Here is a 23540-nt window from a genome sequence, read left to right as displayed (position 1 = left end):
CTTCTTCGTTAAATAAAGTGGCAAAGGGGATGAGAGGCAGGGGAGAGGGACATTTGGACATCAGGCTGTCCACATGTCAATGGGGTCTCTGCTTCGTGGGGACTGCACTGTACCCTGATTCCCTCAGGTCCAATATTGGGAGAAGCAGAAGTCTCTGTAGGTAACAAAGACCCACCTGTAGCAACCATGCTCCCAACTGCCCCCGGTCAGGCCCTGAAGAGGCCAGCACCAGCCAGACAGCTTGAACTCGTGGTGGGAGCAGGGCTGCTGGCTTCTGTGACGACCCAGGACTCAAGACCTGGGGACCTGTGGTGAGTCCAACACATCAATAGTAAGGCTTAGGCTTTAGGTAACTATGTTTTCCCAGGAGATGAGCAATCTCTTTCCCTTTCGAGTCCCAGAAGCTCAATGGATTTCTAAGGGAACCAGCATCCCCAAATCAATGTCCAATAATGACACAATTGTTGTGAAAACCCTTTCCTAAACCCAGGTTGACCACCTTTGCACTTGATGGAGTGACACCCCCATCACACCCTAGGGGTGCTGAATCATTTCCACAGACCCTTCTCCAGAGAAAGTCCAGCAGGACCAGAAATGTGCCCTCATCACTGCAAGCCAGCATACCACATTCCAAAGGTCAATACTCTGCCCAACTTGCTCTTTTTTTCTCAATGGCAATACATACTTTATTTTTTTAAGATCTTATCTTTTAGGTAATCTCTACATTCAGTGTGGGACTCAAACCCACAACCCCAAGATCAAGAGTTCTTTGCTCCACCAACTTAGCCAGTCAGGTGTCCCTAAGGCAAAAAATACTTGAGATTTTTGTTCCCATGCACTCAAATTCCCATTCTCTCTCACCCCGGAAATGGCTCAAATGGGAAACAAGAAAAATCATTCCATCATCTGCACCTCCAAGGAAACAGGCTAAAGGTATTCCATTGAAGGTCTGCTTTTAGAACAGTGCTCTTCCGTTAGCGCAGTATCGTCCTCGATAATTAAAACTGAACTGCACCTGTTAAAAATCAAGCAGCATTTCCTCATCAGGCACCCTTAGTCTTCTAGCGCATTTATAATCACTAATTCAGATTTGCAAAAAGCTCCTTACCCATAATAATGATGTTGGTCCTATTTATTTTGAGACCAGGAGTTTCTTTCTGGGAGCTCATCAATTCTTCTTCCTTATTTCCAAGGCTGCCTTAAGTGAGGAAACTCATCAACCACCAGGATTTTGACCACTGCTCTTATACTTCAGTTGTATTGAAATGAACCACTGGAACTGCATCAAGTATGTTCTCAGAGAGCATGTGCCTCTTAGAACAGTCCTGAGGCCACAACTGTAGTGGTTTTAACTCCTCCTTTCCAACCAGCACCCACCTAAGGAAATCGCTGTCTAATCATCCTTTATGAAAAAAAAAAAAAGAAAAGAAAAGAAAAAGAAAAGAGCAAGCTAACCCTCTGATCTCACCGTGCCTGGTGTAAGCATTGATCTAAGAGCAAAGAGACAAAGCACCCTCCTGCCTACTGCTCCCGCCAACAAGCAGGAGTCATGCAAGACAGGCACGACTGTGTCTCCTTCCACAGCTTCCAAGCTTCCAAGGCACGAACCTAGCAGCAGATGTGCCTCACATCTGTTTGCACGCACAAACTGCCCCATGCACGCACTTAGAAATTTACTCATAGGCTTTCCTCCCGTGGTCCACTAGGCTTCGGCTACTGGTATTTTCAAATGTTAAAACAAAAGTCAAACATTTTTGAAGCAAACAACCCTTTCAAGATGAGAATTGGGGATGGTGTGTTAGGAAAGGGCTCCAGGGCATTTTTTGGGGAGAGGAGGCCCATTTAATCACATGAGTTATGGGGTCAGAGCTCACGTGCCCTCCCAAGCGACAACAGTGTGGTGGACACAGCTGTAGCAGAGAAGTCCATCCACCAAGAAATCCTCTTCTACCTGGTTCTTAAGGACCTGGAGTCTGGGCTAGAGCATCCTCTATTTTAGCCCCACTGCAGATTGCCCAAATGGCTCCCTGACCCCACCCCCCCCCACCCCCCACCCCCCGTCTTCTGATGTTCATGCCCTTGGGGAATTTGTCTCCTCCCCTAATGATCTGTTTAATAAGAGAACACAGCCAAAGTGGTAGGAGGTCACTTCCACGATTAGGTTACCCAAGGCTGTGACTCGTCTTGTTCACACACTACCTCTTCGTGTCTGTTCTCCCTGAGGGAGCCAGCTACCAGACCAAGAGGCCTGCAGGGCAAGGAGCTGAGGGCAGCCTCCAGCCCACAGTCAGGGAGGAACTAAAGCCCTCGGCCCAACAACCTGCAAATTAGTGAATCCAACAACCACAGGAACGAGTCTGGGAGCGGGTCCTTCCCCGAGGCTGATCCTACAAATCAGACTCCAGACTTAGCTGAAATCTTAGTCCCAGGACAGACCTGGCCATGGAAGGCACAACTAAGCCACACTTGGATTCCTGCCCCACAGAAACCGTGAGATAATAAATGTTGTTTAAAACCACTGCGCCGTGGGGGTAGTTTGTTACACAGTAATAGGTAACTAATGCACCTACGCTTGCTTTCCAAACACACCAAAGAATGTCATAGTGAAGTTCCATAAGCCTTCCTCATAGACTAAATTCCTCAAGGCCTCCCTTCCACGCTAAGCAATGTAGAGAATCCAGGTCTCTCTTCCCCTTCCTTCAAATTCAGCCCAGGAACCCCTCCTGACCTCTATCATCCTTAGCATCCCAGATAGCCAACATATTCCCTCCCTGCACATCCACAGGACAACATGCTCTTCTGGCCTCGGTGCATTCAGATCACAGCTGTCTGGTCGGCCTTCCCAAGGGCAAGGAACCCCTGTGAGATGGGGCTGTGCCTTGTCCACCCTGTATGGTGCCAGCCACAGAGGATGCTCAGCAATGTCCAAATGCATAAGCAAGACCCTGAATGGGGCATTTACAGGCCTCTTTAGGGAGATGGTTGTCCGTTTCCACCTCCCCCTCGAGTGATGAGACTAAACTTCACCACATTCTATGATGGGCCCTCCAGACCCTTGCAGACGGGGACAGAGAGATTGCCTCTGTCACCACAGAAGCACTCTCTCTTAAGAAGTAACATTTCATACCCAGCGTCCACACCAAGTCCATCCACACTCGTACAATCCTGCTCAAACAGGGCAAGTACCCTTACGGTTCTCCGATTCTGCTCCAGTTTCAGTTTTACAGACTATAAAGCATATAAAAAACAGACTCTCAACTTTCTACCCTTCTGTTATTAAACGCTTCTCACATAAAGAACAATGCAAATGGAGATTATGCTTTTCAAGAACATGCGAGTCCAGGAAAACTTTTTAAAAATATCAACCATGGAAATGACCAATTAGGATAATCACTGTTTTGTTTTGTTTTTTTTTAAAATACTCCTTCTGGTTCCTGTTACCTTGCAACTCCTTAAAAAGTGTATTAATAAAAATGGGAGACACAGAACATTGTGAAAACTTCATTCTACCTTATAGCCTCCAATGCGATGTTCCTGCTTAAACTCCTTTCCGTTCTTCAGCCACCTCATAGTTGGTGTTGGATTCCCCCCAGCTGGACAGCGAAACTTGACAGTATTGGCCGCAGGGACAGCGTGCAGACGCTTTTCCATCTTTTCTGTGTTGGTCCAGTAAGGCGCCCCTGGGGTGGAAAACAACGTTACAATGTACAGAGAAGGAGAGCTTCATTTCCATAACAGGGAAGATAATGTTATTTTGTATGTGAGCGAGCTGACAGCCTCAAAAATCCTTGGGTAATATTTACATTAGGAAAAAAATTTTCTGAAGTCTAGCAGATGGCCCAGCAGAAGGTCCCTGGAGATGCACTGCTCGTTAGTCTGTGTCTCTTAACAGGGAAAAAAGTGTTTGAGGTACCTTCTCTCCCTCCTTCCTGGTGCCAGAATATAAATTCATGGGGAAATCATGTTTTCAAATGCTACTTTCTATAAACAGTGATAACACATACAGTAACTAACAACAGCTGAGTCCTCCAAAATGTATCATTTTAGATCAGCACACCTAGCAAGGGTTCACAAACACACAGCGATCACATACACACACCAAGTGTGCTCTTGAGGCCAAGTCAACTTACCCACTGAAGCTGTAAAGGATAATCAATAATATTACTTCCCATACTAATATGATCAATTATTCAAGGAGGCATCATTAATTTCCCAGCACCTTATCACTAAGTAGGTATTAATTTTTTTTAAATGGAGAAAAGATTTTTCGGTGGTTGTGGATGCCATAATTCTATCATCGTGTATCTAAACAGATCAAATTTAGCAGATTCCTACTGATTACATGTTAGGTCAGGTTGAGCCCTCTAAATGGCCTGCAAAGTCCTGGATACAAGCGATTCTTTAAACTCAAGAGAAGAGAGAACTCTTTAAATTGCCAAATGAAGGGCATTTTATCTAAGTAAGAACCACAGCATGGATCCAGAATACCACCATAAATTCTTTACGCCCGCCAACAATGGCTAATGAGCACTATTGACCGAGTGCTTATTTGCAAACAGAGCTCTAGAAACTCTCCCGTGTTTAACATATTAACCCTGACACCAATCTGATGAGAAAAGCATTATTATAATCCTTGTTTACAGACAAGGAAACTGACGCACGGAGAAGCTACAAAGCTGGGAAGAGGTGTGGGCAGATTTGAGCCAAAGCAGTCCGATTCCAGAGCCCACAGTCTTTGCCCCTACTCTCCATGGCTGGTAAGAACCAGCTGCTCCAAGGGGTCGGAATCCATACCTTCAACCCACTCTGATGTTAAAGACCAGAGTTCAGAACAGCCAGCCCGGGCCAAAGGCACACCACCTTCTTTATTACTTGCCCAAAAGTTCCAAGAAATCTCGTATAGCTATTTAACTTTTCACATGTATGTTTCTGTCTCAGCCAACTGGTAGCCAAAATTTCCCTAAAACAAACTTCAACAGGGCCTTGGACGTTCTAGAACATTCTAGAACGCTGGAACTCTAGAAGACAGATTCATAACTGTGTTTACTGCTGATGAGGCTTAGACTGAGCAGCAGCACGCACACTTCACAAGCCAGAGGCAAACAGGTCCAGGCAGGGGTTGTGCCTGTGATGTGGATTTACAAGTCTCCTTTATTCTGTGGATGACACAGCCTGCTCGCCTGCTCCCGGGGTGGGTAACAATCCCGTTCTTAATAGCCAGACTTCCACGGCAGAATTAGAAATTGGAAAAACTGCATTCAAAACACCCAACCCGGGACGCCTGGGTGGCTCGGCAGCTGAGCGTCTGCCTTCGGCTCAGGATGTGATTCTGGAGTTCTGGGATCGAGTCCCACATTGCATGGGGCCTGCTTCTCCTCCCTCTGCCTGTGTCTCTGCCTCTCTCTATGTCTCTCATGAATAAATAAATAAAATTAAAAAAAAAATCCAATCCTGTTTGCCTCACCCTTGCTCTTAAAACCTGGCTATAAAAGGTGGGGCCGAGATTTCTTAACAAGAGCATGTTGTATCTTCTTTATCCTTGTTTATCTAAGTATCAAGGTAGGATATAGATGGTGTCTACCCAATGCCAAGACAGTGCAAGCAAGACAAAACTGAGGTGGTCGGTCATGTGTAGGAGAGAAAGCCAGAGTGGGGCCAGGAGGAGAGCCAAGGGAATAAGAACGGAGCTGCACACTTTCCTCTGAATCCAGTTGTATCTGCAATGAGTAGGCAACTTGGTAGCCATTGGCTTTGGCTGTCAAATGCCCATGAACACACCCATTCTTCTGAGGGTTTACCAGGGAGTACTTGATTGCTATTCATCACAAGACTCCCAGAGCCTGGCATATACTGGAACAATTTCAATAATCTTTCATTTTAAAAGCTTCTACTTAGAAAAATCCATCCACAGCCACAGCCACTAAAAAGAAACCATTAAGAGCACAAAATAAATAATGAGCTTTGTCGCTACACAAAGACTTTTATAAATCTGACCTAAATGAAAAGCATACCTCATGCTGTCAGGTGTCTGTACTCATGTCATTTGTTTAAGTAAACACAATAGCCTATTCATATGAATTAGCTAAATATTAATGTAATAACTCTTTGAGATAACATCAATTATGGCTGCGTTGATCCTTTGGAATGTCTTTTCTTTTTTATATAAAAGAAATCAACAGATATGTGCTTACATTCCACGGGGCAGGATTTTTACATTCCCTAAAATGTTAAAAAGTAGGATTTAGTTAAAGGAACTAGAAATGTTGCTGTGTTCCTCCCTCACTTGGCTAAGCTGTCAGGGAGGCTGTAACCCACATGGGGATCAGCCCAGACCACATGAGCCCGTACGGTCATGGCCTGTGGCAACAGCACACTGGCAACCAACACCTTTGTCTTGGCACCTAAGAAATGATTTAAGGACAAGGGTGAAAGAATTTTGCTGGAATTTCTGGCAGGAAGCCACTTCCCTGGGGTAAAATTTCAATCGTCAAAACTGCACCTATAAAATCTGCTCGTGCAAAAGAGACACACGGCCATGAAGCAGAGTATGGGCACCAAGCTTGTCATCTAAAGCCACAGAGGAAAAAGAGAGAGAGAGAGAGAGAGAGAGAAGAAGAAGAAGAAGAAGAAAAAAGCCACAGAGATGCAAGGTGGGCAGGGCAGTGTACGAGCCAATCAACAGAGTAGAAGCAGACGGCCTACAGGGTTACCTATTTAAACCTACATCTGCAACACTCTCTTTCCCTGAATACCTGTAAATAGTGACTCAACAGATAAGCTGTCAAGTTTTCGAAGTTCTGTGAGGCAGTGATGGGCCACCCCAACGCTCTGCTCCGTCCCACTCTGGCTGAGTGCTAACATCACACGGGACAACACACTTCTGTGACTAGGCTTTCCTGGAAGGTGTTGAGCTCACGAATTGTTTTTAATGAGCATGATGCTGGAAGGGAGGAATTATTTTATACTGGCTCCTCCTGAAATAAACTAGTTTTATGTGAAGTCTGAAGAATCGAGAAGGTCTAGAAAAATAATGAGACTGTGGACTGTGACTAGCCCTAGGTGCGCTTCATCAGTGGCCTCATGTCCTCTGCGAACTTTGTATTCGATATTTCCTGCCATTTTTGCAGTCTGGATACACGGAAACACCAGACACCACTGCTCCCCGCCCCCCCCCCCAACACACACACACACACACACACACACATATACACCAAGCACAATAAAGCAGCTGGTAAGAGGCCAGGACCAGGCTCTTCTACCTGAGTCAGCCTCTTTTCATACAGTGGCTGGTGAACAGTGTTAACTTTCATTTGGAGAAGGAACTCACTTAACAAATCAATGATTTACAAAAGCAAGATGACCCTTGCACATAGTAGGTGCTCAGTACAAACATTTCCTCAACAACTTCATAAAAGATGAAACTGCAAGCAAAGGCTACAACATGTTTCAAAGAAGTGTCTTCTTTGATCCCACTTAATGGGTCTTCTTCCCTGGCATCATCTTAGGGATGGTAAGAGGAATGAATTTAAACTCTCTCAACAGAAAAGGAATGGTGATATAAATCTCAGATGGCATAAAAAAATGAATTCTGCTAAATCAGAGGTAAACAAGTTGAACTATAGTATATGTGGGTCCCTTCTGCTCTGACCTTCTCAGATCTTCCAATGTAACATGAATGATGTTCTCCTAGTCATTGAATACTAACAGTGAGATTAAAGGAACAATAAAACTCAGCCAAAAAAATAATAATACATACAGACATACATACATAAATAAATAATCCCATCAAGGAATACTATACCTACTCAATATCATTTTCCATACAGTTATTGTCTATTAGTGAAAATGCTAATAAAACTTTACTTTTAATATAGCAGTAGTCTCTCAAGATGTGCTGGTTAAACAGAGATGTATAACTCCACAAAAACTTCCCTCGAAGTCTCTTTGACACATCACCTCCACCTCACAGTGAAGATACATCATATTCCTTCGCTGGGCCACCTCTTTGTCATTTATGTGTGTTTCCATCACCACGCTGTCTCCATACTGAAATGTATCTGTTTCAAGGTCTGCTGACCAACAAGAGTAGAGCACCTGGAGGGTACAGCTCGAGTTGTCTTTGGCCCATGGAGAAGACGCTCAAGTGTTTATTGGAAGGATGGATGCATGGATGGATGGATGGACAGACCGACATATGTACCAGCTGGATAACTGTTAAAAGCTTGAGCTATATAATGAGGGAGTTGAACTGAATGTTCTAGTAAGGTCCCTCACCCTCCTAACATTATGTCCCGGTATTCTCTAGGCAGATATTGATTGTGTCAACAAATGGTAGGATTAGAGGGTTTCTTTTGACCATGTAAATGAAAACATGGGCTACCCCCACAGTAGCCCTTACATGCCCCACTACGTATCCCAATATTGACATCTAAGATCTATGGTCTCCTCTCTTTCTGGAATCAAAAAGAGAACACAGCCCAGCGGTTTAAAGGAAAAACAAAGAATCACATTACCACTGTACCAACAGGCCTCAGTGACCATCTGGTCTAATGGCTGATGTGATCAATGTCACCCAGAAAGGTCAAGTGATCTGATCAAGGTTGCATGGCCAAGGCCAGGCTGAGGCTAGAACCAGGCCTCCAGCTCCCTGGGCAATGCTCTTTCAACCATTCCAGCCTGCCCTTTGAACTCTCCCATGGTAATTAAGTCAAAAGTTCAAGATTTATGTGAGCTGTGGACACTGATGACTGCCAACTGTATTTTTATTGATGCAAAAATAAAAAAACATAGCCTGTTTCAGCTCCTAGATTAAGTCTCACAAACTCCCTAAAGCCCTACTAAGGCCTCTGTCTTAAGTCTATAATTAGGGCCTTTAAAAATATCACTAATCAGGACATTTGAATGCTTTGACCCTGACTGGGGTAGGGGTGGGAGGATGTCTCTGAGCTCTACCCCCATCCTTCCAGTAGACTGAGGTTCATCTGTTTTCAGTTTTGCATACACTAAGAGAAAACAACTCTAACAAAATACAGAGATGTGAGTGAGTGCGTGATTATGGGGGCAGCGGGCTTTATTTGAGAATCTCATTAAAAACAACAACTTGCTGACCAGTGAGACACTTGATAAGAAACATATTACAACAAACCAGGCAAGTGACCCTCATTAGAAATGCCTGAGCCCACTGGGAGACCAGCTGCCTGTGGGAGCTCCTAGGATCTGCCTTCAAAAGAAACCCCCCCCCCCACCTCCACTTGTTGGTTATGCTGGTTGACCACAGGGGAGGCCAAAAGAGATAATTCAATCCAACCTTCCAGACAGAACACCATCCCTGGCTTGTGTGATGAAACACGCCAACCAATTCAGGATGAGCTTTTCATTACAAAGGAACATCAAAAAATTGAGGAAGCCTGTGTGCTTTGGGTTAAGTTTAAAATTATTATTATTATTACTACTACTACTATTATTTTCAATTCCTGGAAACTGCAACACAACATTCACCAACTTAGATATAATCTCTACCAAGTAAAAATCCCAATTAGACCAAAGGTAACTGTAACATGTTATTATCAGCAAGTTTATCAATGAAAGGAGTATGGAATCTCAAGCCAAGTCCCTTCATTTTCCCTAGCAAGTTCCAAAAAAAAAAAAAAAAATTGCCTTTCTCCCTGACACGGAGGATGGGCATCTATCTGCAGGTCTCAACAGGAGTGAAACCAAAATAGAAAATTGGGCATGTCTATCTCTTCACTCAAAGAACAACTCTAGGAGCAAAAAAATCTTGATAAAACTGCCTCACCATCAATTCCCTCTAGTTCAGCAGTTAACCTGAACTGTGTCAATCACGACCTTCCCAAGAACGAAGTCTCAAGCTCTTCAGAAACATTAATCACTTAAACACAAGCTTGGGGTAATAAAAAATCACTCGGAGAAAAAAAAAAAATGGACATGAGCGTCTACTCATTGGCTGCCAGATAACCCATTAAGCTACCTGTACCTAGGGGAGGCAAGGACTAATTAAGTTATGCTTTTCCTGCTGACATATAAACTCTGAACTTTTCAAAACCCTCAATCTGGAGGCATTTCAAAAATTAGCATTTGAAATTGTTAACTTTCTGTCCGAGAAAGTCTGTTTCACTGAAGGGCATATGTAAGCAGCATTATTTCCTGGCAGCCAGGCTTGTAATGACATCACGGGATTGTTCCGCTCAGGGAAACGTCCAGCGCTGGTAAGGTGTGAGGTCATCAGCTAGTCAGCTGCTAAAATATGACCTGAGAATGCCCTTCACATCTGTGATGGAAGAACTTGACTTAAAAGGCAAGAGAAAAGTCAGGTCAATCAAATCTGCCCATTGCAGGGATTTTCAAAGCACGTACAACAGGATGTTAATAAATGCTGTATTTTAAAAAGGATCTTATGGTCAATGAGTTTGGAAAACCCTGGATAAGGCCAAAGTTAAACAGATGTTTTACCATTGAACACTGCAGAGTTTGTATTAGCTGATGGACACTGTAAGTCCCTGAGAAAGGGTCAGAGTAGGAGGCACTTTTCAAATTCACTTCAAAAAACAACTCCTTCTTGGCACGGAATTATTCTGCACTAGGGCTCCATGGGACAGACTTTGGGGAACACCAGCTTATTCTCTTAATGTGCAGATCAGACCGGAGCATTACCGTTTGTAATGAGACCCGTAAAAGATGTATGTGAGGACTGTAATTTCATAAAATATTCCCTCAACATCCAAGCTAATCCCTGCCTCCCAAAGTGGTCTACCGGGAAAGGCGGGTCTGAGATACAACGTGATGCCAGCCCGTGACGCTAGAGACACTAGGGAACAGGACAGGTGGATTTTCAAAATCAAGCCACTCAATCAGCTTGTGTAAGCGGGGAAATCTCTACAGGGGAGCCCACTTTTGAGCTGAGCTGTGTTTTGTACAATGGTGTGAGAGTCTGTAAGGTCAACCTGAGTGTTGCAAAACATTCCTATGAAAATCAGATCAGACCTACTTTCATGGCCAACATTCAACAATCTTGCCGTCATTTGGGGCTTAATTTTGCCATTGTATTTGACCACGGTGCTTTTTGTACTCTGTACAAAATTTAAGAACCCCACCAGGCAGATAAGCTTACCTTCTTACAGCTAACCACCCAAATTAGATAAACAAAAATCTAGCACACCAGCAGAGGGAATGACCCACGCAATGTAGTTTTCAAGCTGATGGCTGCAGAACTAACGTCTAGCAACCCAAAAAGAGAAAAAAAAACTTCAGACAAGCCCAGAAATGTCCCTGTCAGCACAGGGTCACTGGAGCATCATTTGTTAACTTCAATGAAGAGGAACTTTCAAACACACCCCAGTGGCATTTCCAGACAATCAGAAGGCACCAAAGGAATCGATCTGGACACATGGGTGTTTTCCAGGTGGCTGAAAATGCATGGAATTTGGTGCTTCTACAATTTTCCCTATTAATCAGGTCAGGCATTTGACACTGGAGGTGGCAAAAAATTGTTTTAATGGCAACATCCCCTTCCCCGCCTTGCCAATTACCCTGGCCATGGCATTCCTCTGTCCACACAGGCCACAGCTGCTTAATCTCTGCTGCCCCAGGCTGCACCTGTGAATCAGACCAGCCTAATCACACTAACAGATGGCAGAGGCCAAGTAGCCAGCTAAGAACTGCTATCACTTTAAATCGCATCTAATGTTTCACAGGCACCAAACAGAGGCAGTTCCCAACAGCAGTATCTCCCTGGTACAGCTAACACCAGCCCTTAATCACTGCAGAGCACCCAACTCGGGGCGGACTTGGTGTCATTCGAGAGCTAATTACATAGAACCCTGGTCGCAGGGTGAAGGCATGGCATTCATTAAGTGTGCTCCACTCCCTGGACCGTCTGCACAGGCACTGGGGGCAGTTAGGAGCAGTGTTCAGGAGGTCCTGGAGGTCCATGGCAGGTAATCCTCCCCAATCACCAGAAAGAGCTTCAGGTCACTCAGCCTACTTGTTACGTAACCTATACCTTGCTGTTACATGTTACTCCTTCCCAAGTATTCCTGGTAACCAGGACACGGTACTGATGACCAGGACAATGCAATTCGCAGGCATGCCAACACAACCCAGCTGCCTCCAGATTCTGACATGGGGGCACCACTTGAGAGCTACGAACAGCAGGCAAGCATCTCACTGCACCCCCGTCGTCACCCTGGGGACCCAAAGAGGGCCCTTGTGATTCGACATGCAACAAAGCCTTCAAACGAATGGTAGCTTTGCCTTCTGCTCACTGAATCATGGATTTCCAATCAATTAAACAGGAATAGCACCTCTCTCTACCTTATGGTGTTGGGGTGCGCGTTGGGGGCACTACCTGAGCCAGCAACCAGCACGGAGCCTGCCCAAAGCAGGACCTCCAAAGCCGGGTCATTCACTGCCTCCCCTGCTATAGCCTAAGAACTAATGGGGAGTGAGGACGTACCAGGATTTAATTATTAAGTACTAATCATAATAACTTTGTTAGAGGGTTGGTACAAATCACAGCAGAAGACCATTTCACTCACCCACTGCTTTATAAAGAAGAGCTCTAACAGTAAACTCCTGCTCAAGGCGCATCAACATGTGAATCCCTAAATCAGAGTTTCTCATTCTTCGTTGTATAAGAGAACCACCCCCAGAGTTTCTAATTCAGTGCATCTGGGGTGGGGCCTTGGCATATGCATTTCTAATAAGCTCTTAGAGATGATGCTAATGTTAGTGGTCCAGGCCCTAAGTTTTCTCTTGCCAAAACAATGAAAACTACAGACCAAAATATTTCCCTTTTTGCCTAAGCTACTAGGAGACTCGCAGACAAATGCAATTCCCCACTTACCACATTAACCAGGTCCCTAACAGCATCAGTTTCCTCATCTTCCCTCAAACAGCTCTGCGCCTATTTTAGCAACTAATTGTCTTATTGTTTAGGCCTTGTTTATTAAATGTATTGAACTGACTAAAATCCTTTTGAAAAAATGTAGACTCTAACACCTGAGCCAAGAATGCTGGTGACCAGTGTTAAGATCACTTTGGGAGCACGCAAGCCATGTTATTGGAAATACATCTAAGGCTCTGTTTTATCTTCTTTATTGAACAAACTCACACACTCCTCTGAGCGCTGTACAAATACAAACTCATCTAATCCTCGTAGCAACCCCATCAGACACTGTTACTATTCCCATTTTACAGCTGAAGAAACTGAGGCATGAAGTTGAAGTACTTGCCCAGGGCCACCCAACTCAGAAGTGATAAAGTTAGGCCACGTGCTTCTACCCCAAGGCCGCCCTGTGTCACTGCTCGGCATTAACCGCCTTTAAAAAGCAAACAGCACTTGCAGACTCGCTTCTCTATCACTGTCTGCAAAATAAGGCAAACTCCCCAATACTTCCTCTCGGCACGCAGTAATGTTTAAAAAGGCCACGGTTTCCCAACCTCAGCACTACTGACATTTTGGACCAGATCCTTCTTTGTTATGGGCTGTCCTGTACATCGCAGGATGTTTATGAGCAGCACCCCCGGCTTCCACCCACTGGATGCCATTGGCATCCCTCCTCCCCCTGTTGAGATAACCAAACATTGCCCAATGTCCCCCAGGGGAGGGAGAACCACGAAGCTAAGCCGCAGACCGTCAAAGCAAACCAAGAGGGCATGTGGTTCTACTCGGGTCATGTCTCCGAACCGAACCGTGAGAAACCAGAGAGAAAAAGAGAATCGAGGAAAGAGAAATCGTGACTGCTTTCCGAAGAGAGGGGCTTCTGACACAATAAGAAAGGACAAACAGTAGAAAAGGGTGTACAGTAACACTGGTTTATTCTCAGATTAGAAAGTCAGGAGAGTAGACACAGCGGAGAAAGGCGAGGGCCGCAGGACACAGCATCCCGAAGAGTGGGCAAGACGACAGGTTAGAGTCTGGACTTCCCACCAGGCTCTGCTCTCTCGGGGACCTTCCGAGACGGCCACTACTTACTCTTGTTGTTACTGTTCTCACTGACAAAATCCTCGGAGCCATCTGTGTCGTCCTCATCATCTCCGGATGAGATGGCATCTGTATTCAAAAGAATATATCCATGGTTGTGTTTTTGCAAAGCAAAAGGCTGCAATCACGTACAACTTAGTTCTTCTGGATAGGGCATTCCGCAACCCAGGAGCCCACGCAAAAAGTCTGAGACCGTGTTTAGTGAAGATGGTTTTAATGGCTTAAATTTTCTCTCCGTGGTGACAGTTGGTCTGTATTACGATTCGCCAGGCTTTCTGCTTTCACGTTCTTTAAACATACTGTCAAGTTGGATATATTGAAACTGGGTTTTCAGCTTCAAACAACATTCAAGTCCCCAGCAGACTCACTGATTGTGCTATTATCCAAAGATTCTTTCCAACACCACCCTTCGGTGCTCAGGATCCCCCTTCGAGAAGGGGATTAGTCCCTAGCCAAACTCAGCCCCTGTGTGGCCTTCCATCCGTTTACTAACTTCTGAAAGCAAACCTTGAACCCCGGCCACAAAGGGGGCCCGGTGCAGTTCCCCCCAACTGCACGGCAGAAAAAAATTAAAAATCAAGGAGAGAAACTCAAATTTTAACAAACGGAATCGGAAATCTTCCACATTGAATTTTAATCCTGTATTCTAAATGCCAAGGATGCCAGGCAGTATGGGCGGGGGGCATGGGGGCAGAAAGCTGGGTTTTTACTTCTAGAAAAGCGTACTGTCTTAAATGTAGAATGTTACTTTGCACAGGAGAATCGTGTCATTTTTAACGACCAGCCCCTCTGGTTGAGCTGGTCCGGGGAAAGAACTTCAACTATGAAGCTCTGTGCGTGGCATCCGATTAGCAGCTCCTGCTATGATTTTGCTTGTCCGATACAATTTGACCCAGAAAACTGGCTACAGAGGAGAGAGAGCAGAGGGCGCGCAGGCCAACTCACCTGTGACATTCACCATGAAGTAGACAGCCTCGCTGTCTACCGGCCTAGCCGCCGTGCAAGCATAGAGGCCGGAGTCTCTAGGTGTGGCACCTTTTATCTGCAAGTATTCCCCAATAAGCACTGTCCTATTGTTGGGCCCCAAGTGTACCCCATCCTTAGTCCAAATGATCGTGGCGGCATCTCTCAACAGACAGCGCAACTCTAGCGATTCCCCAGGCGCGGCCACGTAAACTTCAGGTTGGGAGATTTGGTATTTGGTTGGCGGCTCTGCAGAAAGGCAGGAGAGAGAAGATGGAGACAGATGGGAAGGAGGAAAAGGAGAGAACGTCCAACAAAGGTCAGTGGCGGCCCAGTTTATTCCTCCGAGAGGCAGTTCTTGGTTTGCAAATGGTACCCGGGAAGCCAGGAAGCAGCCTCGTGCACAGAGCGGGCTGTGTCTGAGACGTGACCAGAGGAGGCCCCAGCAGAAGCTGCCCCACCGAGTCTGCACGGGACCCGACACCCAGCATGGAATGAGAGCGTACAAGGAAACTTTGCAGTTGACTGCTCATCCAAAGCGTGCTCGCAACTGTCACACCCGGGAAGTTCTATTTGTGTGGCTGGCTTTTTTTTTTTTTTTTTTTAATTCGTAAGGACGTGTGTTTTACCATTTTTTTCACTCGATGCGATTGCATGGCTGTGTGTCTACATCTACGTGCACACACGCACACACACACACACACACCTGTTTATTTTTTGCTAGACTTTGTCATCTCAAAACTGAGCTTCTTAACATGAAATGCCTCAAACTCAAGGGAAACTAATGGCTCCTTCTACAAAACTCTCAAACTCAGAGTATTTTGCTGGTCTGGAGACTTAATTCTATGCTAGGTAAGTTGGATCGCTCATTTTTTTTTTTTTTTTTAAGACCAAAAAGAACAAAACGCCCACCAGACAGCCAAGAGGTAGCTTCCATATTGCACAGAAATGGATCTGGAAATGAAGCCGCTGAGCCCGGCACACCTGACCCTCCAACACAGTCATAGCCGGGTCCCTTCCTGCCCACCAGGCCCCCACCACACATCCTCGGTTCCAGCCTCCTCAGGCCTCTGCCTCTCTTGTCCTTTTAGTGGTACTCCTTCCTCCCTCATCTCCCCATTTACCCAACTCATCCTTCCAGGCTCGTATCATCCTGCTGGATGGGAGTTTGCCAACCATCCCGCGGCCTGGGGTGAAGTGGATCTCCCCTCTTCATTCACCTGCCAGCTTCGCCCGCTTCTGGGGAAGCACCACATATCACACAGCCATGTTCTGACTCCCAGGGAGATGGCAAGATCTAGATGGAGAGTTCAGGTGTCCTTGAGCGTCCCTCCCCACCCCAAGGCATACACATGGAAGGGGTCCGTGCTGAACATGACTGCATCCCCAGGACAAGAGGGCACTCAGGCAGTGTGTGCAAGCAGAGGTGAGAGGAAGCCACAGGCCTACTGTATGGAGAGTTGCTGGAGGCACTGGCTGGGACCCATGAGGACCCATGAATGGGTTTTCATCCTTCACAATGGGAACTATGAATGGTACCCAGAGTCCCAGGCCCAGGAAACATCAAGCTTCCCCGCTCTGGGAAGCTCTTCCATTTGCTGCCTCCAAATCTCACAAGGCAACTGTTTTGTCCTTTCGTGCGTCGTCTGGACACATCTCCCATGTAACAATGGAATAAAGTCCCTTTGTGCCTTAGGCCCACTGTTGAAGGAACAGTGAGGACCGTGTGCATCTGGTTCTAGAAATTCCTCCTCCACACCACCATCACTAGCCAACATGGGAGGGCGAGGGACCCCCAAAGGGGTGTCTCCAAAAACACATACACGCCAAGATGGGCCCAGAAACTGAATAGGACAGAGACATAAAAAGATAATCCCAGCAAAAAATAAGAAAACAGAAGTCAGGGGCACTGGGTGGCTCAGTGGTTGAGCGTCTGCCTTCAGCTCAGGGCATGATCCTGAAGTCCTGGGATCGAGACCCAGGACCAAAGGGTGCCTGCTCTTCCCTCTGCCTGTGTCTCTGCCTTAATCTGTGTGTCTCTCATGAAAAAATAAAAATCTTTAAAAAATAAAAAAGAAAGAAAGAAAATGGAAGTCAAATTTAACAACAATCAACACACCTGGAAACAAAGGCAGAAAACCCCAGCTCACAGGCAGGTTACATTTCCCAAGTACGTTTGTTTTTCTCGTTCAACACCTACTGAACCCCGACTATGGGCCACGCTTCACTCTGGAGGCTCAGGATGCAACAGGGACGATGAAATCCTGGCAACGCTGGCGGAACTTTACTTACAGCAGGGGCGACAGACAATAAATTTTTTTAAAAATCACCAAAAAAAATCTGAAGTACAGGAGGTGGTCTTAAGTGTCAGGAAGCCAAACACAGCAAGACAGCGGCACAAGCACACTCGGTCGGGGAGCGCTCGTTCTAAAGCAGGAGCTGCCTACGGCCCCCAGGCCAAACCCAGCCATCGCCCGACTTCGTGAACCGTTTCGCTGGCGCTCAGCCACGTTCATTCCTCAAGCATCTCCTGGGCAGCTGATGCGTTATGGTGACAGATACCCTATGTCCTGCAAAGCCTTGCCCTTTACAGAAAGTTGGCCAACCCCTGCTTAAGGGGATGATCAGAGGAGGATGCTCTGGGGAGTGACGGGCAAAGTGATGTTGCTGGGAACTCTGCTGGACGGTCCTTGGGCCACTCTTCCTGAGGCAGCAGAAGGCCTCTTGCAGCTAAATGGGGGGACTAATAGAAAGTTCTTGAGCTCTGAGGCCTGAGCAGGAAAGGAAAAGGAGGAAAAACGTGGGAAAGCGGGGGAAGGAAGAAGAGGAAGAAAAAGCAATTCAGCTTGGCCCCTGGAGTCACAGAACTGATGGTGTCCCAAAGGCCATCTGGCCCGACACCCCTTCGGAGCTGGTCAGAGCAAGGATCGGGTGTCATCTGGGTCCCCTATAACCAAAAAATACTTAACTCAAGCAGCACCCACAGCGTTAGAACAAACTGACAGCGGATTAGCCTGGGTCATAAAATAATCAATGTTTATGATTATGACCAATATTTATCATCAGCAAGTCACTGAGAATATTACAAAATCTGCTTTCCTGTGAGCCAAAACTGGTCATCAGGAGATGACTGAGCAGGAGAAGCTGGACCCAAACCTCAGTGCTCCCCCACCCCTCTTCAGGAAAGACTGGGACCCATGCGGCCAGCCTGCCTCTGCCCTGGCCCTCATCTCATGCAGGCAGTGGAATGTGCTGACACAGCTTAAAAAATAATAATAATAAGCAAGATACCTGCACGTATGATGCAGAAAAATCTCTCCCCTGGCAAAGGTAGAGTTATGATTTCTCCGTCTCTAAAGGAATGCATCTTCACTGAGAATCCTTTGCGTCATCGGAAATAGGTAAATCACTTAAGTGTCGTTGAAACCAGAGGTGCCAGTTGTAGGAGGAACAGGACACAGTGAGGCCGCAAGGGCCACAGGAGCTGTTGGGCACACAGGTGCCGTCCTGCATCGAAGGGGATGGAGCCCTGAGGCCCCATTCCACTCTGTTCCTGCTTCCTCTCCCCACCCCGGGTCCCTCAGCCACTGAAAAGCAGGAAGGCCCACAGAACACAGTGTCACCTGCGAGGACCCAACGAGACAACCAACAGGAACCTCACTGTCCAAACTCTAACTGGTGGGGCACATGACAGGCACAACTGCTGTCACCCTTCAAGGCTGAAGGCTCTCGCAGTGACTCGAGCACCACTGTTCCCAGAGGCTACGCAGAGACCATCTAGATGAGTGGATCTCCACAGAACGCAGGACAGTTTTACTGACGGGCTCCCATCTCAATGGAAGAGGACTTCTCCTAAAAGTGGTTTTTATTTCTAGTAAAACCAGGTCAAAACCATCACCCAGTTTTCCAGGTGGGCGAAAAGCTTCAAGGATAGTAAAATAACCCCCCCACCCCATACGTCAAGAACAATGTTCACCGGTAAGATTAAGCCACCTGACTTCAATGCTGAACCCCTAACTACCACACAGGAAATTCAGAAAGCACAGGCTCCTCCCTCACCTGAGGATCAGGTCACAGAAAGTTCAGGCAAGGCTCAGGGAGAAAGAACAGGTGAATAAAAAGAAGGGGAGGGTGAAGGAAGTTTGGGAAGCAGAGGGAGGAGGAGGTGAGCACGGGGAGGGAAGGGGTGCCACACAGGTCCACTGCCACACCACCCAGGAGCACCCCCGCCCGGCTTGTGGGCTCCTGCATCAAACGCACCTTGGGACAAGGTGCCAAGGTCATGGGTGCCTTGCCTGGAACCCCAACAGCTGGCACTGTGGAGGCCACTCTGTCCCCGCCCATCCCCAAGAGGCCACTGGGGGCTTGGGCTTCTCTTCTGTGCCTGAATCCTACAGGTGACCTTCTTGCCCGCACCCTGCACACATGCTCCCTGCCTGCTCTGCCCACACCTGCACAGGGCATCTCTCTGACACGGCTCTGTGGGGAGCCAAGTCCTCTGACACCCTCGATGATGCATCTGTGATGCCCTGGTAGCCTCCCACTGAGGTCGATCAGCTTCCACGGACACGATCCGGTGCCTCCCCTTGACTCCCAACAAGCTGCTTGGCCTGGTCTGTAAAACACGACAGTTGACATAGGGCAAAGTATTCCCCGGAGACTTAAACAATACCTTTTATAGTCATATTAACATTTCCTCAATTTTTTTTTTCTGGTGCTACAGCTTACTTTTAACCTTTCTTACGGTGGGGGGGGAGGGGGGGAAGCCACCTGGAGCGCATAGCCCAATGCTGTCCCTCATCTGATCTTGCCAAAACACAACAGGGGGAAGGTTCCAGAAGCCATTCTGCTCCACACACACCGAATACTCTTTCACAGTCAGGGAACGTTCCCACCTATATTTCAGGATAGAAGTTCAAGTTTACGAGGACGTGAGAAAGTGAGCACAGACCCACACTATAGCGCCGCACACTGTTTGTCACTGTCACCTGAAAGGGCAAGAGGATGAGATGAGGCCCTGGGATGGCTCACCACCGTGCTGGTTTCTACGCACCCCATGCACACTGTGGGTGCACCGATGTCAACGTGCTCCCCTCAAGTTTCAAACCCTGAGAAGTGTCAGCAGCAGGTGGTCACAAGGCTTCTTCTCCATAAAGTGACCGCTGGGATGGTAAGAAATGAGCGGGGGGACGCTCCTGCAGCTTGCCACCAAACGAGCGGCGTCCCCCGCGTGCTGTCTGTGCCGTCCCCACCCTCAGGAAGGCCTCGTGCCCTCACTCCTGGGGAGCTGAGGGGCCTCCTCTGGGCAGAGAAGGAAACTGAGGCAGGGGCCAGCGCTCAGCAGGTCAGGGCAGGGGCCGTGAGCTTCGGCAGCAGCATCAGCTGACGTCACTAGCCACACGCCACAGGTGTCAACCCCTGGGTAAGTAAGCCCAGGGAAGCAAATCCCGGCTGGGGGGGGCGGGGGGGGACACATCCCGTGAAAGTCAGGCCGGGACTGTCACGACTCCCCGGGGCCCGTCCCTGGACCCCTCGCAGTGTCACCAGCAGGCCCGCCTGGGGACCGCTGACGGGGAGGGGGTCTGGAACAGGAAGCTATTTCAGGTAACGCTCTCCGTTGCCAAGCCAGCCGGAGCAGCACTTCAGACTGTCACTTTTTATAACGTTTGCCTATAAACTTGCCCGTGTGGTTTTTGAAATGGCGCCCGAAGGCAAACAGGGAACAGATGGGAGCCGCTCGGCCGCCCGGGGCGCGCACGGTGGACGCGGACGTCAGCTCCGACGGGCCAACAAGGCGGCTTCTGCCAGCGGGACGACCACGACGTCACACCGCGCCAATTAAGCCTTTCGTGGGGTTTCCGCGGGGCGGTGGCTTCCCCGATGTCAAGATCATCGCGGCTGCAGTCAAATGGGGGTCCCGGGGGGCTCAGCGGTGGAGCGCCTGCGTCGGTGGTCCCAGGGTCCCGGGGTCGAGTCCCGCATCGGGCTCCCTGCATGGAGCCTGCTTCTCCCTCTGCCTGTGTCTCTGCCTCTCTCTCTGTGTGTCTCTTATGAATAAATAAAATCTTAAAAAAAAAAAAAAAAAGGATCATCGTGGCTAAGAGACAGGAACCCGGCTCTGAGGATGCGCAGGGGCAACCCCTGGATCGCAGCCCCCCGCATTTCCGATAGTCCCGGGTGGCTGAGCTCCAAACACATCCCCCAGAAAGGGTTAAAAAGGGACAGAGAGAGAGAGAGAACTGCAGAATCAGATCCCACCCCACCCCCGGGGGTGTGGCCTGAGCAGAGGCCTGGGGTGCAGGGACAAACCCACCCTGCTGGGCTCAGCTCCAGGCTCCCCCCCACCAAGGTCACAGCAGCCCTGGGGGCAAGAGCAGTAAAAGAGCCCGGGCTTCCTGGTGCCCTCTCCCAGGCAGCCCTCAGCCCTCCGCCCGCGCAGGAGGGAGTATCACCGACAGGACACTGCACACAGACCGAAGCTGCAAATGTCACGGCAACGTCACAGGGCACGAGACACGTGGAAGTTAAGTGGCGGCTGAGCCCGTCCGGTCCGGTTCGCCCGGGCTCGCCCTCGGGGTCTCGGATGGCCTGGAGCGGCCACGCTGTGGTCCGGGGAAGGAGCTGTAACTGGCCCGACCCCAACTTTCTGTCCACGGGAATGGAACACAAACCCCCTCGTGCGAGACAGGGCTCCTGAAGCATTTTTACAAGCTGGAATCGGGGGAGTCTGGGCAGTCAGGACGCTGGGCATCACGGCACAGCTTTTCCGCGAGCCCCGGAGGGCGATGGCACAGACCAGTCTGCCTGGCGCCGAGACGCACCCACGGGACGACATAAAGGTACCGGGATCCCCCCCCCCCAGTGACGTCGGGAACGGCCGCCCCTGCGGGCCCCAGCCCGGGGGCTGTGCAGACCCCTGCACACACAGCCAAGGCGCGGACGTCCTCAGAGCTCCCCGTCCGCAAGAACAGCAGAAGACAAAACCCGGGACATCCAGCGGAGGCCTTATAAGGCATGGGCGCTACTTGTGCTTTAAGAGGCAGGAGGGAGAGCCGAGGAGGCTGCACAATATAAAGATGAAAGTTCCCTACCTCGGGAAATACTGCCAACATAAAACGGGGGTACAAGGAAGTCACAGCAACGGAACGCAGATACGTAAACAGTCTGGAAGGCTGCAGATTCCTCTCTCGGACCAATTGTCAGGGTGTCTCAGAGACACACGTCAGCACTTAAAACTCTCCTTGTCGGTTCCACGGGGGCCGTAACAACCACTAATAGCTACCTCTGCCACAGTAGCTTGCCTGTTCCAGAAATTCTGGACTGGCTCACATTCCTCATGATCAGAAGGGATAATGGCATATGGTTCCAATATGGTAACCATTAAAAATTATATATTTAGGCACACCCCTCATATAATTTAGCTGTATCTTGGAGATACACGGCGAACAGCTTTCCAAGCTTGGAAAGAAATGCTGTTTGGTGCCCATGAGAAAAATCAAAATGTAGAAACAGCGAAGTGCCTAGGAATGCACTCATCTCCGGAGTCATCACCATCACCCAAGATTTGGACCCAAAGTGGAAATGGTCACTCCCCGTTTTGTTGTCTGCAGCTCCTCTCCTTTTGATCCCGACGTTTTAGGCTGCTAATTGTCACGTTTTCCAAAGAGGAGAGAGAGGAAGCCACCTTCCTTCATATTTGGGGGACACCCAAAGGAAGGTTTTCTCCCCGGTCACAACACATACAGCAAAGTCTTCTGTTCAGGAGAGCAGTTTCCACCAGACCACCGGGATGCAGGTACGATCGAGGTCATCTCCATCAAGGTCCCAGCAGCTCTGCTTGAGCAAGAGCCTCAAAACTGAGCCCTCTGGTCAAAAAGCACTTCCCAAACATGCCATTAGATTATCTGAAGCAGAAACTGGCACTACAAGTTATGTCACAGGAGCCCGCACCCCCCAGTCGGATGTACAACGAGGAGTCTACATGCTCGACCGCCTGGTCAGCGGGCCCGAGCCTCCTGCCTTCCGGAAGCACACTTGCCAGGCGTTTCTCAAGATCTTCAGGGCTTCCTTGGGCATGATGATGCTGGTGGCCCTACCAACTGACCCATAATCCTAACATTTCTTGGGGGGGGGGGGGGCGGTTTGTACTCCCTGGATCAGGAAGGGAACCAGGGGGCAATGGGGGGAAAGGGGCTTCAGGAGAAGGTACAGAGTAAAGGAATGAATGGGATTTGCCTGACCTTTATCATTTATCAACACAATCTTTAAGATTACAAGTGGCCTTGGGCACCTCACGGGTGGCTCAGTGATTGAGTGTCTGCCTTTGGCTCAGGGTGTGATCCCAGGGTCCTGGGATAGAGTCCCTCATCGGGCTCCCCACAGGGATCCTGTTTCTCCCTCTGCCTCTCTATCTCTCATGAATAAATAAAGGAAATCTTAAAAAAAAAAAAAATCAGGAGTGGCCTTGCAGAGGTATCGCCTCTAAAATGAGCACATCTCCGGCTCTGAAAACCTCTCTGCCTCCACAGTGTTTTCAGCACCCCCGAGCCCTGACAACAGCACAGCCCTCTTCCTC

General features: G+C 48.3%; 1 protein-coding gene across 14 annotated transcripts in view; it reads right to left on the bottom strand.

The window, feature by feature from the left end:
* The window catches only part of FGFR2 (fibroblast growth factor receptor 2), a 105022-nt gene that overhangs the window by 62534 nt on the left and 18948 nt on the right, over nt 1-23540 (bottom strand). For 9 of the 14 annotated variants that reach the window (XM_041743385.1, XM_041743386.1, XM_041743387.1 and 6 more), the window contains 3 exons: nt 14948-15214; nt 13994-14071; nt 3511-3680 (listed from right to left, as the gene is read on the bottom strand). In XM_041743385.1, coding sequence (XP_041599319.1) covers nt 3511-3680; nt 13994-14071; nt 14948-15214 — 515 coding nt within the window. The remainder of the gene's footprint in view (nt 1-3510; nt 3681-13993; nt 14072-14947; nt 15215-23540) is intronic. The other 5 variants (XM_041743391.1, XM_041743392.1, XM_041743388.1 and 2 more) reach the window with 2 other exon arrangements.

The sequence above is a fragment of the Vulpes lagopus genome, chromosome 2 (genome assembly GCF_018345385.1).
Source record: "Vulpes lagopus strain Blue_001 chromosome 2, ASM1834538v1, whole genome shotgun sequence".
NCBI classification, from domain to species: domain Eukaryota; kingdom Metazoa; phylum Chordata; class Mammalia; order Carnivora; family Canidae; genus Vulpes; species Vulpes lagopus.
The sequence above is the reverse complement of the archived record's forward strand: the minus strand, read 5'-3'. Positions and strand labels throughout refer to the sequence as shown.